Raw genomic sequence first — 14912 nt, forward strand, 5'->3', positions numbered from 1 at the left:
CCCCCGCCCCTTAAGGGCAAAGGGGGGGCAGGGGGGCCGGCAAACGCCCCAGTCAGCAGCTCCCCCCCCGCACAGTCCCGGGGGGCAGCAGGAAAGGCGCCCCCACCCGCGCCTCTCCGAAAACGGTTTGCAGAAAAACAAAACAAAGCCCAACCCTCTCCCTGCCCGCCCCTCCCCCCCTCCTTTATTCCGGTTCAGAAGCAGCAGCAACTGCGCCCCCTCGTGGCTGCTCCGCTGCCTGGGAGTTCCATTCCGGGCCCAGCATGAACTGCGCAAGCGCGCCAGGCGTCCTCCGTGAGGTGGGGGGGAAAGAGAGCGGGGAGAACCTTTGCCGAGGCTTTAAAAGCGAGCGGGAGCCGCAGGCGCTCCGCCCCGCACATGCGCAAAACGAGCTGGGGAAAGGGTCGACTGACGTCAGAGGACCATAGACTCAAAATGGTAGAGCCGGAAGACACGGCCGTGTTGGTCTCTGTGCAAGCCCATCAGGCAAACTCCAAAGGAACGGAACGGAACGGAACGGAACAAGGAGAAAGAAACGCGACGCGGCGCCCTCAAGAAGGAGCCGCTCCATTTTAATGCCAGCCGTCGTGGCTCCCGGCCCATTTCCTCGGGCCTCTCGAGGGTGCAGATCCTCCGTCCGCCGGCAGGGGGCGACGACTTCCGCTTGCGACCCCTTTGGACTTCCGGGGCGGCGGAGAATTCGAACCCAGGACCGCTTTCCTCCCCTCCCCCGCCCTCCTGGTTTTGCGGCCGGCAGGTGAGCGGCGCGCCCCCCCCCCGGTGACCCGGATGCTGTTGCTCCTTTCACCCCCCCCTTCCCGTCCCTTTCTGCTTTGGGGGAGGGGGAAACACCCGAGGGCCCCCCAGGTTCTCCAGGGGAGCCTCTTCGCGCGCCCCCCCAAAGCCTCCGAGAGACTCCCCCCCTCCGCTCACGGGGGAGTGTTGGAGGGCAGACCCCCCCTCCCTGGCTCGAGCTGAGGATGATGGGGCTTGTAGTCCGCGCCTCAGCCTGGAGGGCGCTTGGGGGACGGGTGGGGGGGGGAGGACGGTGCCCCTCCTGGGGGGGGGAGAGAGAGAGAGAGACCCGAACAACCCCCCCAACCCGCTCCCCAGACCCCTCCTGGGTCCTTTTGTCGGCCTGGAAGTAGAAGGACGTTTGGAGGCGCCGGAGGGAGGCTCGATCCCCCCCCTCCCAGGTCGGTGGGAGGGAGGGAGGGAGGGAGGGAAGGACCCCCCCCTTGCCCCCTTGCCCTGCCCTGCCCCTGCCCGGCGGCTGCAGGAAAGAGAAAAAGAGAGTGGGGCCAGGGCGGAGGTTTTAGCCCAGTCTCTCCGGGTCCTCCTGCGAGGGGCTCGTTTTTCCCCCCCCCCTCCTCTCTTCGGGCCTGGGGAGGCCTCGCCTTGAGCGCCTTGTCTCCCGTTCTGGACACCCCACTTCGAGGAGGAGGAGGAGGAGGAGAAGCTGGAAGAAGCTCAAGGAGGGCAGCCAGGAGGATCGTGGGGGGGGGGGAGGCTGGAAACCACACCTGAGGAGGAAGGACTGAAAGAAGTGGGCCTGCTTAGCCTTGGAGGAAAGGAGAGGGAGAGGCGAGAGGAGGCAGGAGAGCCCTCTTCAAAGACTTGAAAGATAGTCCAACAGAGGAGGGGGCAGGATCTGTCCTCGATCATCCCAAGAGGGCAGGACACCGTCATCATGGGCTCAAACGACAGGAAGCCAGATTCGATTATATAGAATTGATGATTCTATAAAGGCGAGTGAATTCCCCTTCATAGATGAAGGGAAATACTTTGGACATCCTAAGAGGGATAAGTGGATGCTGAACCTGGAATCTACAGCGTGTCCGATAGACTTAGGCTTGAACTCTTGTCTAGGAGGGTAAAGGACTAAACGGAGGCTGTTCTACTTGGGACACACCATGAGAAGGCAAGACCTACTTGGGGAAAAAAAAGAATGCTAGGAAAAGTTTTAGGCATCAGGAGAAGAGGAAGTCCAAAGACAAGATGGACTGACTTCCTACAAGAAACCACATTTGAGAGATTGCTCATTCATGTGGGGGTATCATCTTCCATCAAGTCAGAACTTCATAGAGTTTCAAAGATATGTGAATGTTTTAGGGAATGGTTTTGCAAGTTCCACCCTCCTCTGTGGGTTTCCAGGGGTAAGTGGAGATCGGAACCCGGGTCTCCTGAGGTCTCCTGGTCTATCCGTCAGTGGGCCACCCTGGGCGTTATGGGTACCGTTGTCATTTGAAAGGCACTTGATGGCCCGTAATGACAATTGATTCGTGAGTCTTGATTCACCCTATGGAGTGGCCAGTGATGTGGGGTTGATGCATGTGTGACCTTTTGTTGGGGGGGGGTGGAGGGGAGGCAAGGGGTTGGAGGAGGGCTGTCCTGATTCCTACGGCTTCCTCCTCCTGTTGTACGGGTCTCCTCACCCATCGAAGGTTTCCGTCTCATCCCCAGCAAGACATGTCCACGCTCTTTCCCTCCCTCTTCCCCCGAGTCACGGAGGCGCTGTGGTTTAACCTGGACCGGCCCTGCGTGGATGAGAACGAGCTTCAGCAACAGGAGCAGCAGCATCAAGCCTGGGTGAGCAGAGAAAGGGACCGAGAGGGTGTTCGGGGAGCAAGCGGGAGGACGGGGTTTCTGTGCCAGAGATAAATCAGGTGAGAAAAGAACTCTCTTTTTTTGCCGAGAACAATCCTGAGCTTCAGGGATGGGGAACACATGGGCTGCGTCTCTCCCTTCGGATTCCTCAACCGCCGCCGCCTAGGTCAACGTTGGTAAAAATCAAAGCTTAATAAGAAAGGCGAATTGTGCTCCTGAATTGCTTCCGAGAGGTCCAGGTCTTCCCGTTCTGACGGGTGACGTGGCCTGTGGCCGGTCCACGGCGTTGGCCCCTGAGCCTTGTGGAATCCCCACCCCACCCCGTCATCATTGGTCAGCCCACAGTGTCTCATTTCTTACTTCAGAGCTACTCGTTCGTTCATTTAGTCGTGTCCGACTCTTCGTGACCCCATGGACCAGAGCACGCCAGGCTCTCCTATCTTCTACTCCCTCCCGGAGTTGTGTCAGATTCATGTTGGTCGCTTCTATGACCCTGTCCAGCCACCTCGTCCTCTGTCGTCCCCTTCTCCTCTTGCCTTCACACTTTCGCAACATCAGGGTCTTTTCCAGGGAGCCTTCTCATGAGATGGCCAAAGTATTGGAGCCTCAGCTTCAGGATCTGTCCTTCCGGTGAGCACTCAGGGTTGATTTCCTTTAGAATTGATAGGTTTGTTCTCCTTGCAGTCCAGGGGACTCTCAAGAGCCTCCTCCAGCACCACAATTCAAAAGCATCCATTCTTCGGCGGCCAGCCGCCTTTATGGCCCAACTCTCACTTCCGTACATCACTACTGGAAAAACCATAGCTTTGGCTATGCGGACCTTTGTTGGCAAGGTGATGTCTCTGCTTTTTAAGATGCTGTCTAGGTTTGTCATCGCTTTCCTCCCAAGAAGCAGGCATCTTTTAATTTCGTGGAGCTACTGCCTTCACAAAAATAATCTGCACCCACCCACCCACCGTGAGCTTTTTGGCTACCAGGTGGGGTGGGGCCAGCCAGAATCCTGAAAGACGGCGGTCCTTTTTGTCCTGATGAAGACAGAAAACCACTGGTGCCTTAAGAAGGTTTATTGGGCTGATGGATGCAGGCCGAAAGCAAGAGGAAAGACTGCAGATGCTCTTGCCTGCTGGAAAGCACACGCCCGCTTGAGTTCACCCGGGTATGATGATCCCTACAGAGGCCTGACACCACACAGATGTTTATCTCTGCCCTTCCGCCATGGGGGAGCTCCCGAGATCTGGGCATCCAGAGTTTTTTTAAAATCTGCCCTAGGCCTTCTCCGTGGAAGGAATGGTTGGGAGTAGCCACCCACTCCTTGCAGGAGAAGGGAAACTGTTATGCACTGAGCGGGGGGGGGGGGGGGGCTTGGGGGGGTCACATCCCTTCTCCGGCCAGTTTCCAGCCTGTTTTCACTTTGGTAAGATAAGCTGCTCTTAGAACAGGAGTGTTGTGCCTTCATCATGGATGCATCGTTTCTTTCCATGCTCCCCCTCAGCGGGAGACGAGGGATCCAGGAAAGAGCCTATCCATGTGTTTTCTACCTGATCTACCTGTCGTTTCTACATGTTCTTAGTAAGACTTATTTGTCCTGATGCTTAATTTCTTCCTGTTTTATCACAGCTGCAGAGCATCGCAGAGAAAGATAACAACCTGGTCCCGATTGGGAAACCTGCCTCCGAGGTAACGACCGCCACGATTTCCCCTCGCCGCCTCTTTGGCCGGCGGCCGTGGGTTTCTGGGACTGGACCCCCACACACACACCCAAGGTGGGGCACAGGGGAAAAGGAGGTGACCGCTGCATCTGTGGTTTGCCTTAGCAGACTTATGATGAGGAGGAAGAGGAAGATGATGAAGACGATGAGGACAGCGAGGAGGATTCTGAAGATGATGAGGACATGCAGGACATGGATGAGATGAATGACTATAATGAGTCTCCTGATGACGGCGAGATCAACGAGGTTCGTGGCGCGAGGAGCAGGGGGGGGGAGCGCTGGCTCTTTGTCCCCTCCTCTCCTCCCCCTCCATACGCTTCTCAGGGGGACAGAGGAGGGTCCTTCTATCCAAACACCAGCAAATCCAAATAAGGCTGCACAGCTCCTTTGGGATGGGGGGGGCTAAGGCAGCAGCATCTCCAGACCTCTCCCCAGTTCCCTGGCACAGCGGGACTTGCACTTGAGTAAAGGCAGTTAGGGTGGTCCAGAGGATGATGGGCCTCCCTCCCTTCTTGGAGCAGAACGGGCAGGGCGTGTTATCCAGGGCCGGCTTCTCGTCTCCCCCAAACGACCCTTTCCTTCACAGCAGCGAGAATCCCGTCCGGGTCTTCTTCTCACTCCTCTTCTGTTCTCTCTCTCTTGTCTTCCAAGGTGGATATGGAAGGTGCTGAGCAAGACCAGGACCAGTGGATGATATAGACTCTGCAGCAGACGGAGCCCACGTTGGCCTTTGGGGGTCCCGGTGGGGAAGGAAGGAGGGGAGGCGCCTCCCCCCACCCCAACCCTGGGGTTCATTTGGTGGGTGCCAGCCTGCCGTCCTGGATCTTGGCTGCCAAGGAGGCTGCTTGTGTGCCATCACCTGTACTGTGTATGCCCTGCTCCAGTGGCCAGACTTACAGCAGTTGTGCCACTGAACGGTCTGGGGCCAGCGAAAAAGCCACGAGGAATGGAAATCGGGTTTGGTTTTGCAACTGCTTTTTGCCAGAAAAGCAGCCTTTCTTTCAGTCTGTCTGTCTGTCTGTCTTGGCTGTCTGTATGTGTTTGTGTGTGTGTTTCACTCTCAGTGGAAACTGTTTTGTCAATAATAAACACAGTTTGTACCCGACTGGTGTTTCTTTTATTGTGATCTGAGGTTCAAAACGGCCATGTGGGCTTTACTGCACACCTTGTGGCCACGTTCCGTACTCAGGACCGCACTCAGGACCGGAGGGTTATTATCTTCAAACTGGAGAGCCAGGGGCAAGGAGAACTCCCCAGGAGAGCTGGCCCCTTGTGAGGGCAAGAGGGGAGGGGACAGGCCTGCTCTGATCAGTAGCTGCCCTGGGCCATGGCGTCACTTCTGGATCATAAATAGCCAGGGACAAAATACCCGAAAGAGGGCGGGGAAGAGATGCCGGTTGGTGGGTCTCCAGAGAAGAGAGAGAGGAAGAGACCCACATTCCATCATCCTTGCAAACTCGCTTGCACATTCTTGCTTGGTGTGGCTGTTCCGCCCCTTTCTGAGAAACACAGAATTGCATACACACACACCACCTTTTTTAAAAAAAAATACTGTTTCTTCAGATGCTTTTACGTGGTGGGTACTTTTGATTTTTTTGTTTATTTATTTAACTTTTATGCTGCCCACACTACCCAAAGGTCTCTGGGCGGCTTACAACAATTTTTCAGACCTCACTTCTACCAACCCCCCCCCCCCACACACACACACACACATTGGAGCCTAGACTGGGAATCATTCAGCAAGGAGACCAACACCCACAGCCCCATGGTTTTCATGCCTGTAGCAGTTGACCGACATGACAGCTACGCTAATGGTGGAGAGACCAAAACCAACGGCTGGGTGTTTGGAGGAGGATGCCCGGCTGGCTCAGCCAGCGCCAGTGGCCCGTGTTCACACTGTGTGTGATTGGAAAAAAAAAAAGTCAAAACAATGGTTATCCTAATCTACCTTCTCACCAAGAATAAAGGTCAAAGTCTAATGAGCAATTCAAAGAGTCTGAACTATACCTTAGCTGTGAGTGGAAAGGGGGGGGGGGAACATGACGTCTCATGTCAGGGTTAGTGGGAAAGAAATTCCTGGGATTTAGAGGTGAATCCTGCCCAGTTCCTGGAACTGTGAGCAAAGCGATAGATAAGTTCCAACCTTTGGCAATCCAGATGCAGAGAATTTGCCTGCTCCGGTTGCCGAGTCCCTAACATGTTGCTTACAGCGGAAGAAGACATGGACAAAAGTCAGGCAGCTGGTTTTAATTTATGTTGTCATACAGATATTATTTCAAAAGACAACCACAAAGCTTCACCTTGCTTTAAAACCAAGCCTTGCGCTATAAATTCTTCTACTGCATCAGTGCTAATCTAAGAATCATTTCTTCCCATGTGGACAATGAAGAATCAAACCACTATAAATTAGCTAGAGCATCCAAACAGCTCGGTTGGTCAGTTCCAAAAATGTAGTGGTGATTAAACTGCAGTACTGCCATCAAAACTCTGCTCACAACCTGCTCAGATAGCTGGCTCAAGGTTGACTCAGCCTTCCATCTTTCTGAAGTCAATAAAATGAGTGCCCAGCTTGCTGGCGGGGCAAAGTGTGGTTTGCATAATTAAATTGAAAACTGTCCAAAGGATGCTTTAGGCACTATGAGGTGGTATAGAAGAAGCCCACTTTTTCCCCCTCCTTTTTTTTTAAATCGTGAGACAACTTTTCTTTAAAAACAGCTTCCAGAAAGGAACGGGCAGATCTGCATGGTGTCCTTGTATCCCTCCAAACCCTTCACCACTACTAGAAACTATGAATTGAGAAATACATGGGAAATGCTAAGTTAAAATAACATTGTCCGGACTGCCAACCGGTTATCTGCTGTACACAGTAAAGCTGTCTTTATTTATTTATTTATTTATTTATTGGACTTATATACCGCCCCATAGCGCTACAAGCACTCTCCGGGCGGTTTACAATTTAATTATGCAGGCTACACATTGCCCCCCCAGCAAGCTGGGTACTCATTTTACCGACCTCGGAAGGATGGAAGGCTGAGTCAACCTTGAGCCGCCTACCTGGGATTTGAACCCCAGGTCGTGAGCACAGTTTTAGCTGCAGTACAGCGTTTTAACCACTGCGCCACGAGGCTCTTTGTCTGGCTTTCTAGACCGTTGAAATGCGCGTGTGTGCCAGCAGAGTGCTCTTGTGACCATTTATGGCCGCATGTCTTGCACACGTGGCAGGAGCCCTTTGTCAACACCTCCTGTCACTGCGGACCGGTGTAGGTGAGCTGAGCCATCCCATCGGGAATGGCCCGGAAGTACTGCAGGCTGGTCCGATGAATTCTCCACTTGTACTTGCTGCAGGCCTTGGCGTACTGCAGGAAGTGGGGGGCCCCGGGGAAGATGATGTTGTCGGCCAGGATGGTGGCGCCTTCAGGGAGAAGGTCGTGGGCCTCCAGCAGCTGCAGGTCCCTCAAATAGCAGCTCTTCCAGTGGTCCATGAAGACGAGGTCCACCCGGGGCAGCCCGTACTTGTCTTTGAGCTGGGGAATGACTTCCTCCGAGTGGCCCACAATCAGCTCCACCTGCCCAGCGTGGGGAACGGAGAGAGGAAGTCGTCAGAGAGGGAGCTGGTCCTCCTTGTCCAGAGTGGCCTGAAGAAGAACTCCAGACAGCCTTCCCACCTTAAAGAGGGACCCAGACGTCCAGAAGCAGGACGACATGGGGGGAGGTCTACGTGGAAGCAACGGGAGCAAAAAGGCCCACCTGGGGACCGCTCCTCGGGCTGCTGTCACAGACTGCTGTGTTTTCCTGCACAAGGGATAGTGAGAAGGCAGCCAGCGGTTCAGGGCGGATGGAGTGTGGGGGGCCTGGATTGTTTGCACCTCCTCGCCGGGACCATCCCTGGGCTCCTCTCCCACCCTCTGCGGAGAAGCAGCCAGAGAAAGGGAGCCTTTCAGCTTTGGCCTCTCCCCTCCCCCAACTCCATGGCTGCTTGCAGAATTGTCAGAAGAAGTAGCCGAGACCCTCCACCCGGCAGATTGGGACCCTCAAGCGCCCAGGTGGCCAAGGGGCGTGGTGCCTCGGGTGGCCGCTTCGACCTTCTTGCTCCCAAAGGGCGTGGCGAGCGGTTCATCTCTGCCTCTGCGTCCACGATCCGGCCGTGCCCTCCGTGAACCCTGCCTTATTCCTCACCTTCCCTCGATGACCTTGAAATTGGATTGAGGAGGCTCTGAGGGGATTAGACCTCAGGCTCAGTCACCGGGTGCAGAGATGGTGCCAGTCAGGTGATGTGGCTCGTCTCTAATCTGTGCAGAGCTTGGAGAAGCGACTGCCTGGATCACAAACCCCCAGGCTATCAGCGGCCGTCTTCCCATCCTCTGCTCCTGCATCTGATACTTGGGGGTGACCTGCCTCTTCCTAGGGTGCCCCAGAAGGTGGGGGGGGCTCTTCGGCGTGGTCCCTTGGCCACCGGGCAGAGGATCTCCACCCACGAAGGCAGAGTTTCAACCTCCAGCCTCCACACATCCTGACCTCATCAGCAGGCAAGGGAGTCCTCCTGAAAGGGCCAGGACCCTCTGTCCTCTCCGCCGAGGAGATTTGCCGCGTTGCAAGGCAGCTGGGCCTGTCCTGGAACCCCCTGTGACTCTGCAACGTCTTGAGGAGAGTTCCTGAACAAGCCGTTTTTGAACCACGGGGCAGCCACGTTAAAGTCCTAATCCCTCAATGTATGGGGTTGTCACCCGCGATGGACTTTTCCTCCAGACATCTGTCCCATCCCCTTTGAAAGGCCTCTAGATGCCAGAGGCCACCCCCACGTCCTGTGGCAAGGAGTTCCACAGACTAACCACACTCTCTTTTCTTTGGCCCATTCTCCCTCTCCCAACCCTCCATTGGAGTGGAGGTCCCTTGGTTCTGACCTTGCGTGAGAGGGGAAAGAACTTCCCTCTCTCCACTTTATATCCATCCCCTGCATCGTTTTCTACGTCTCCATCATGGCCACCCACCGTGTTTTCTCTTGGTTTTTTTTGGGGGGGGGGTCGCTGTTCTTTCTGAGGGCTCCATTCAGCCCTGGACAGCCTGGCCTCTTGGCACCCAGAGCCATGCGGGGGTGGGGTGGGGAAAGGAGTGCGGCAACATCCAAGGCCACTCACCGTATCGTCGTCGAAGCCAGCCAGGCGGATGACTTTTTCAGCCACCGATGCTTTGCGGGCATCCTTCTCGACGGTGTACAGGCGGGCTCCCAGCGGGAGCGACTGGGCGATCAGGATGGTGGTGTAGCCACAGTAGGTGCCCAGCTCCAAGACTGTGAGGGGGGCCTTCTCATAGATCAGCCGCTCTAAGATCTTCCCTGGGAACACATTCGCATTTCAGTGAGACAAAAACAGGCTTGAACGGGGACGACCCTTGGAGGAGAAGGCAGCTGCAGGCATACTTCCGTGGCTGATTGTGTGCCTCTGCTCTCCCCCATCTAGGGGGACGATTTCTATGACATGTCATGTTTTTTTCCCTGCAATGTATGTTTGAGTTTATGGGTGGGTTTGAACCTGTTTATGAGTAATCTGATGAGGAAAGGCCAGTAATCTCATGAGGAATCTGATGAGGAAAGGCCAGGCTACTCACAAACATGTTTGAATTTGCTTATGGGTTAAAATGCATAGGTTGCAAAGAAAATATGAAATGTCATAGAAATGCCCACCATCACCAAGTACTGTATAACTATCTTCTCTTTTTCACATGAGGGTGTGGGGGGGGGGAGACAGTCTTCCCTGGGCCTCATCCTCTGGAGGTGCTTGTGGGAAGCCATGTGCAGGAGTCAAGCAGAAAGAGGGATCTGGACTAGATTTAAACTGCTGCAAAAGCTTGTCTTTAGGTTTTGATGGCACCCTGAGAAGTCCTGCCAACTACTTTAGAGCATGCCCCCCCCCCAAGGGGGCTCTGCTTCATTTACCTTTTGTAAATTCTCCAGATTGGGAAAGATCACAAAGGATTCAGGACTGATTCCTTCCCAGTGTAAGAAAGTAGAGCCTACAAACTGGCCGTCTCTGGCGGCAGAATGCAAGCGGGCGCCCTGGACTGAGCGGCGCAGAACGGCTCCCGGACGGCCTCGGTTTCTCTGGGCAAAGGGACCCACCTCAGGGTGAGCACCGCAGGGGCATAAGGAAATGTGGCTTCAAAGGCTGGCCGCCCCCTTCGCCCATCCCCAGCCGGCACCTGGTCTCACCAGCTCGGTGCAAAGGTGTTGCACGTGTGCTGTCTTGGCACACCCAGAATTCAGGGGCCGAGGGAAGAGGCAGAGAAAGGCCCTGGCGGAGGCTTATTGCACCCTTTGGAGCAAAGGCAAGGAGGGGTGCACCCGCAGAACCACACGGGAGGGTCTTTTGTGCCAAAGGCCTGGGGGCGGCCGTGCACCGCCTGGCTGCTCCTGCCATCGGGCCCTTCACAAACGGCTCAGGCACCACAGAAAAGCTCATTGCGGGTATTGTGGGCCAAGCAGTGAAGGATGGGAGTCGTAGTGGGAAGGGTGCCACTGCACCAGCTGCTGAGCACATTTTGCCACCTGCTGGCTGCTCAAGTTTCATTTCCTCTGGCTCTGGGTTGTCATATGACCCCGATTTTACCAAACATTGCAGTCCTCTTACCTTGATTCCTTTCAGGTCTGAAGGAAGGAAGGAAGGAAGGAAGGAAGGAAGGAAGGAAGGAAGGAAGGAAGGAAGGAAGGAAGGAAGGAAGGAAGGAAGGAAGGAAGGAAGGAAGGAAGGAAGGAAGGAAGGAAGGAAGGAAGGAAGGAACCTTCACTGAATCTCCAGGCCTGGATCCTCACACCTTTTTGAGGTCCCAAGTTGCTGAGATACTCGCAGTGACGGCTCCATTGGTCAAACGTCTCCAGGATTTGCTGGGGGTCCCCGGGGATGGCGTGGGTCAAGACATACTGGAAGGCTCTCTCTTCCTTGGGGATGCCGGTCAGGTAGTCCCGCAGCCGTCGGACCACCACCGCTCGGTAAAAGAGCAGGAAGTAGTGGCGGTAGCGGATGAGAAGGGTGACCACGAAGGGGATGAAAGCCAGCGCAAGAGCTGGGGAGACCATGACTGGGCGCAAGGGCACGGCCCCAAGTTCTCAGACCTGTGAGGGACACAAATTTTGCGGGTTTGGGGGGGCTCAGTTGGCTGGCCTCTGCTCTAGGCTGCAATCCCACTGGTTTGCCAAGGCAGGAGACCCGTGGACTTCAGCGAGACTCTGTCCTGGCCACAGATCTCTGAAGGGTGGAAAGGCCGTGTCTGTTCTATTTATGCCTCTGCTGTGACTGTCCAAAGTCTGGCCAATGTCAACAACCAGCGGGGCCAGTAAGCATCTTCCAGACGCTTCCGTAATGTCTGGAGACGTTTTTCTGTGTTACAAACAGATGCCCGTGAATGCCAAGAGGTTGCTATAAGCTGCTGCTGTTCCGATTAGCAGCTCACCTTTCTTCCGAGGAGGTCAGGGTGGGTGGTGGGTGGGTGGGGTCCCTGGTTCTCCTCTTTTTGCCTGCACCGCCGCCCTGCGAGGCTTTGTGTGGACTGGAGGGTTTGGCTGTGTCAGGACGCCACATCCCAGAGCCTTGAAGGCATCAACGCCTTTCTGCGTTGGTGAGTCAATTGCAAAAGTGGGTTGAGAGGGAGGCAGCCTGAGGTGAGGCAAGGGAAGGAGACACACGGGGGCCCTCACACACTGCCCCCCCTCCCCAACCCTGAGTCCAGCTGGACAGGGTCACAGTGAGGACTAGCCTCACAAGGATGGTGAGTAAGCCACCCCCCACATCAGAGGGCAGAGAGCTCACCACAACCTGGGCAAACCCAGATGGTTCTCCTGACCCTTGAAACCTGCTGGTGGAGACAAGGGCCAGCTGCCCCTTCCAGTTTTGGGGAGGAACTGTTACCTGCTGAGCGGCCACCCCCCCCATGAGGATTTGGCCCTGGCGGTGCAGTGGGTGCGCTTGGCCTTACCTGGACCTGCCCAGATCAGCCTTGCAGGCTTTCTCTTGCGCCTCCGGTTGATACGGCCCCTCTGCCTAGGCGTGGAGCACCAGCAAAGTTCTCCCGGTCTGCCCGAGTCGCGCAGAGGCTCTGGCTCACCTCCTGCCTGGAGGCACCCGTGCAGAGACCCTCCACGCTCCCCTGGGCAGCGACACACACGGGGGGGGGCGCCGAGGCAGGCCTCCTGTCTCTCCGTATGAATGATTGATGTGCCACCCGAGCTCCCTCTTGGCTTACCTGCTTGCACCTGCTTGTCCTCCCGGAGCAGGTGGAAAGGCGGAAGGCGCTCCCCTTCAGAACAAGGAGCCACGTCTTCACTTGGGGCCCCCGTCCCTGGAGGGGCTCAGAGGAACCATCAAGACGTGGCTCTCTGCATTCTCAATGAACCATTCCTTGCCAATGAGATGGAGCTGCTGATAAAGATAAATGTCATCCTTGGGTGTCATCCCCACCCCAGGTTACTACTCAGCACCTTCCTCTTTGGGCTTAAGAAGAAGAGGAGGAAAGGAAACCCACTCTTCCAGCCCTTCACCGTCTGCAAGATTTCCCAAGTGTTGTGTACTGGGGGTGGGGGGGAGGGAGGTTGGCCAGGAGCCGAAGTGCTGCTGATCATCTGCAAAGGAGGGGGGGTCGGGGTCAGCGGCTACGGCCAGAGCTTCCCGAGAGTTCATGCAAAACCTGGTACCTACACAATATGGTTCGCGAATGAGCAGAGGAAGGAGAGGAAAACCGGAGGGGAGACGGTGACCCAGGAGGGTGCAGAAAGAACGCGACCACCTTGCAGGATCCTTCTTGGGAAGATAAAACTGCAAAGAAGGGGCAGCAGCCACAGAAACGGAAATGGCTCTTTACAGGTTGCGGCATTGTTTTGAAGTCTCAATCGTTTTAAATTGTTTTAAGATGGTTTCAATAGTTATACGTCACGCTTAAGACTTCTCAGCCACTGGCCAACAGAGGAGGGACAGGCAAATGTTTTCAAACAGTATCCAGCAGATGCTTGTTTTAGCCTGATAATCTATTCACTATAATTTTAATACAGCTGCTTATTGTGTTTTAGCTGCACTTTTTTTTTCAAAGTTCCTATTGTAAGCCACCTTGGGTCATGAAAGGAAAAAAAGTCAAACTGCGAATCAAATAAATGCAAAGGAAGGAAGGAAAGAAGGAGAGCTTTCTATTGCCATGCTCTTGAATGAGACCTTTTTGATTCAAATTCTACCATAATTGGAAACCCATTGGAAATTATTGGATTTTGCTGTGACTGATTCTGTTCCTTTTGTTTCCCCCAAACAGGCGCCTCTCTCGGAGGTGGGGGGAAGGCTCTCTCTTCTGGTGTTCTTCAGGTATGGACAGGATTGAGCAAGCTCAGGGTAGGCACCAGCCTGGCAGGGGGCGCCCCGTCCCCTAGGACAAGCAGAGGTCAAGGAGAGCCGCCAATATACTACCTTAACTCCCATCTGCAACTCCCATCATCCTTAGGTAGCCTAAACAATGGCAGGGAATGATGGGAATTGCAGTCCTCATCCCTTAGGGAGAGCAGTACAAGGAAAGGAGCCTCACCTGTTGAATGGCAGCCCTCCCTGCTGTTCCGAGATCACCATCCTCTCTTGGGAAAACGACCTCATTTCCTTCTCTTTTTTTTCAGCTGCCTCCCCACATGCGTTCATTGGGATCGTAAGCCTTTTTGAAATGCCAGCGCTTGACACGGCAGTCTTCTTACCCACATTCCCAAGGGCAGCCCCACATAACCACCAGCGGCCCTGATCCAGACCAACAAACCAGTTCTAGCCGGACTTATGCCTACCGGGAGCGGGTCTTTTGCCAAGCTAATGGGTCCGAATGTCCTGTTCAAGAATGAGCTCCAAACAATTTTGCTGCACAGCTGAGATAGCTCACAATAATATATTGATGCTGCAGAAATCAGTCCTCCCTCCGCCTTCTGTGAGGGTCACAGTGAAACTCAAAGGGCCTGGGAAAGCCGGAGGAGAGGGGCAAAATGAGGGCCGTGCCCCTGTGAATCCAGAGAGTCCTGGCCCTATGAGTTTTAATTTCATGGCACCCAGCGCACGCCTGAGATCAGCGGACAGGGATCCCAGGAAGTGCTGGTGGCCATAACTCCCTTCTGTTAAAGTCCTGGGCCCCCCCCCCCTGGAAATCTTCCTCTGGTGAATGTTGGCCATACTTGATCTGCTTCCACCCCCTCCCCACCCCCTATTATACAAACAGATCTTCTTTTCTTTTTCTTTTAATTATATCAAACACTTCTGCTAAAGAACAATGAAATAGTCTCGGGATACCAAGGCACAATTCAAATGCTAAAAGTCACTGCTAATTTCCTTCACCCTAAGCCCTCTTCCCCCAATGCAAGGTTTCCTGTAGCATTCGTTCCTTCCAGACAAAGCAGACAAAAGGAACGGGACCTTTGTGCCTTCGAACAGCCCTCCTCAACCTGGCCGTGTCCGTGAGGCACCTTCTTCTCCAGGGTCCCACCAAGGACGGGGGGGGGGGCTTGTTTCAGTCACAAAGGGTCCAATCCAGCTTCAGAAAGGGTGAGGTGGGTGCCTCTCCTCCACCCAAACACCAACGGTAGGCAGTGCCAATGGC

At 54.8% G+C, this 14912-nt stretch overlaps 2 protein-coding genes across 8 annotated transcripts; one reads left to right on the plus strand and one right to left on the minus strand.

Annotated features, from left to right (window-relative positions):
• The first annotated feature begins 321 nt into the window (after window positions 1–321).
• On the plus strand, window positions 322–5421 carry ANAPC15 (anaphase promoting complex subunit 15). 7 transcript variants are annotated; one of them, XM_020791962.3, is made up of 5 exons: window positions 322–757; window positions 2468–2589; window positions 4225–4284; window positions 4422–4562; window positions 4968–5421. In XM_020791962.3, the coding sequence occupies exons 2-5, from the start codon at window positions 2470–2472 to the stop codon at window positions 5013–5015; spliced, it is 369 nt and encodes a 122-aa protein (XP_020647621.2). In that variant the 5' UTR covers window positions 322–757; window positions 2468–2469; the 3' UTR covers window positions 5016–5421. The 7 variants fall into 7 exon arrangements, with proteins under 7 accessions (XP_020647621.2, XP_020647624.1, XP_078246697.1 ...); XM_020791965.3 differs by having other exon boundaries at window positions 326–757; window positions 2464–2589; XM_078390571.1 differs by having other exon boundaries at window positions 401–757; window positions 4425–4562.
• Window positions 5422–6548: 1127 nt separating this feature from the next.
• On the minus strand, window positions 6549–14613 carry TOMT (transmembrane O-methyltransferase). Its single transcript, XM_072993376.2, has 4 exons — window positions 12549–14613; window positions 11124–11421; window positions 9452–9648; window positions 6549–7882 (listed from the first exon to the last, which is right to left on the minus strand). Exons 2-4 carry the CDS (start codon window positions 11383–11385, stop codon window positions 7562–7564), a joined length of 780 nt encoding a protein of 259 aa, XP_072849477.2. The 5' UTR covers window positions 11386–11421; window positions 12549–14613; the 3' UTR covers window positions 6549–7561.
• Between the last annotated feature and the right edge of the window lie 299 nt (window positions 14614–14912).

The sequence above is a fragment of the Pogona vitticeps genome, chromosome 3, assembly GCF_051106095.1.
Source record: "Pogona vitticeps strain Pit_001003342236 chromosome 3, PviZW2.1, whole genome shotgun sequence".
Taxonomy (NCBI): domain Eukaryota; kingdom Metazoa; phylum Chordata; class Lepidosauria; order Squamata; family Agamidae; genus Pogona; species Pogona vitticeps.

Excerpts from the sequence above, each read along its gene's own strand:
- ANAPC15 (XM_020791962.3), top strand. The coding sequence starts at position 2,470 with ATGTCCACGCTCTTTCCCTCCCTCTTCCCCCGAGTCACGGAGGCGCTG. Across the intron at positions 2,590-4,224 it reads AGCAGCAGCATCAAGCCTGG|CTGCAGAGCATCGCAGAGAA; the intron begins GTGAGCAGAGAA and ends GTTTTATCACAG. Across the intron at positions 4,563-4,967 it reads ATGACGGCGAGATCAACGAG|GTGGATATGGAAGGTGCTGA; the intron begins GTTCGTGGCGCG and ends TTGTCTTCCAAG.
- TOMT (XM_072993376.2), bottom strand. The coding sequence starts at position 11,385 with ATGGTCTCCCCAGCTCTTGCGCTGGCTTTCATCCCCTTCGTGGTCACC. Across the intron at positions 9,649-11,123 it reads CAACTTGGGACCTCAAAAAG|GGAAGATCTTAGAGCGGCTG; the intron begins GTGTGAGGATCC and ends ATGTGTTCCCAG. Across the intron at positions 7,883-9,451 it reads CTGGCTTCGACGACGATACG|GTGGAGCTGATTGTGGGCCA; the intron begins GTGAGTGGCCTT and ends CACGCTGGGCAG.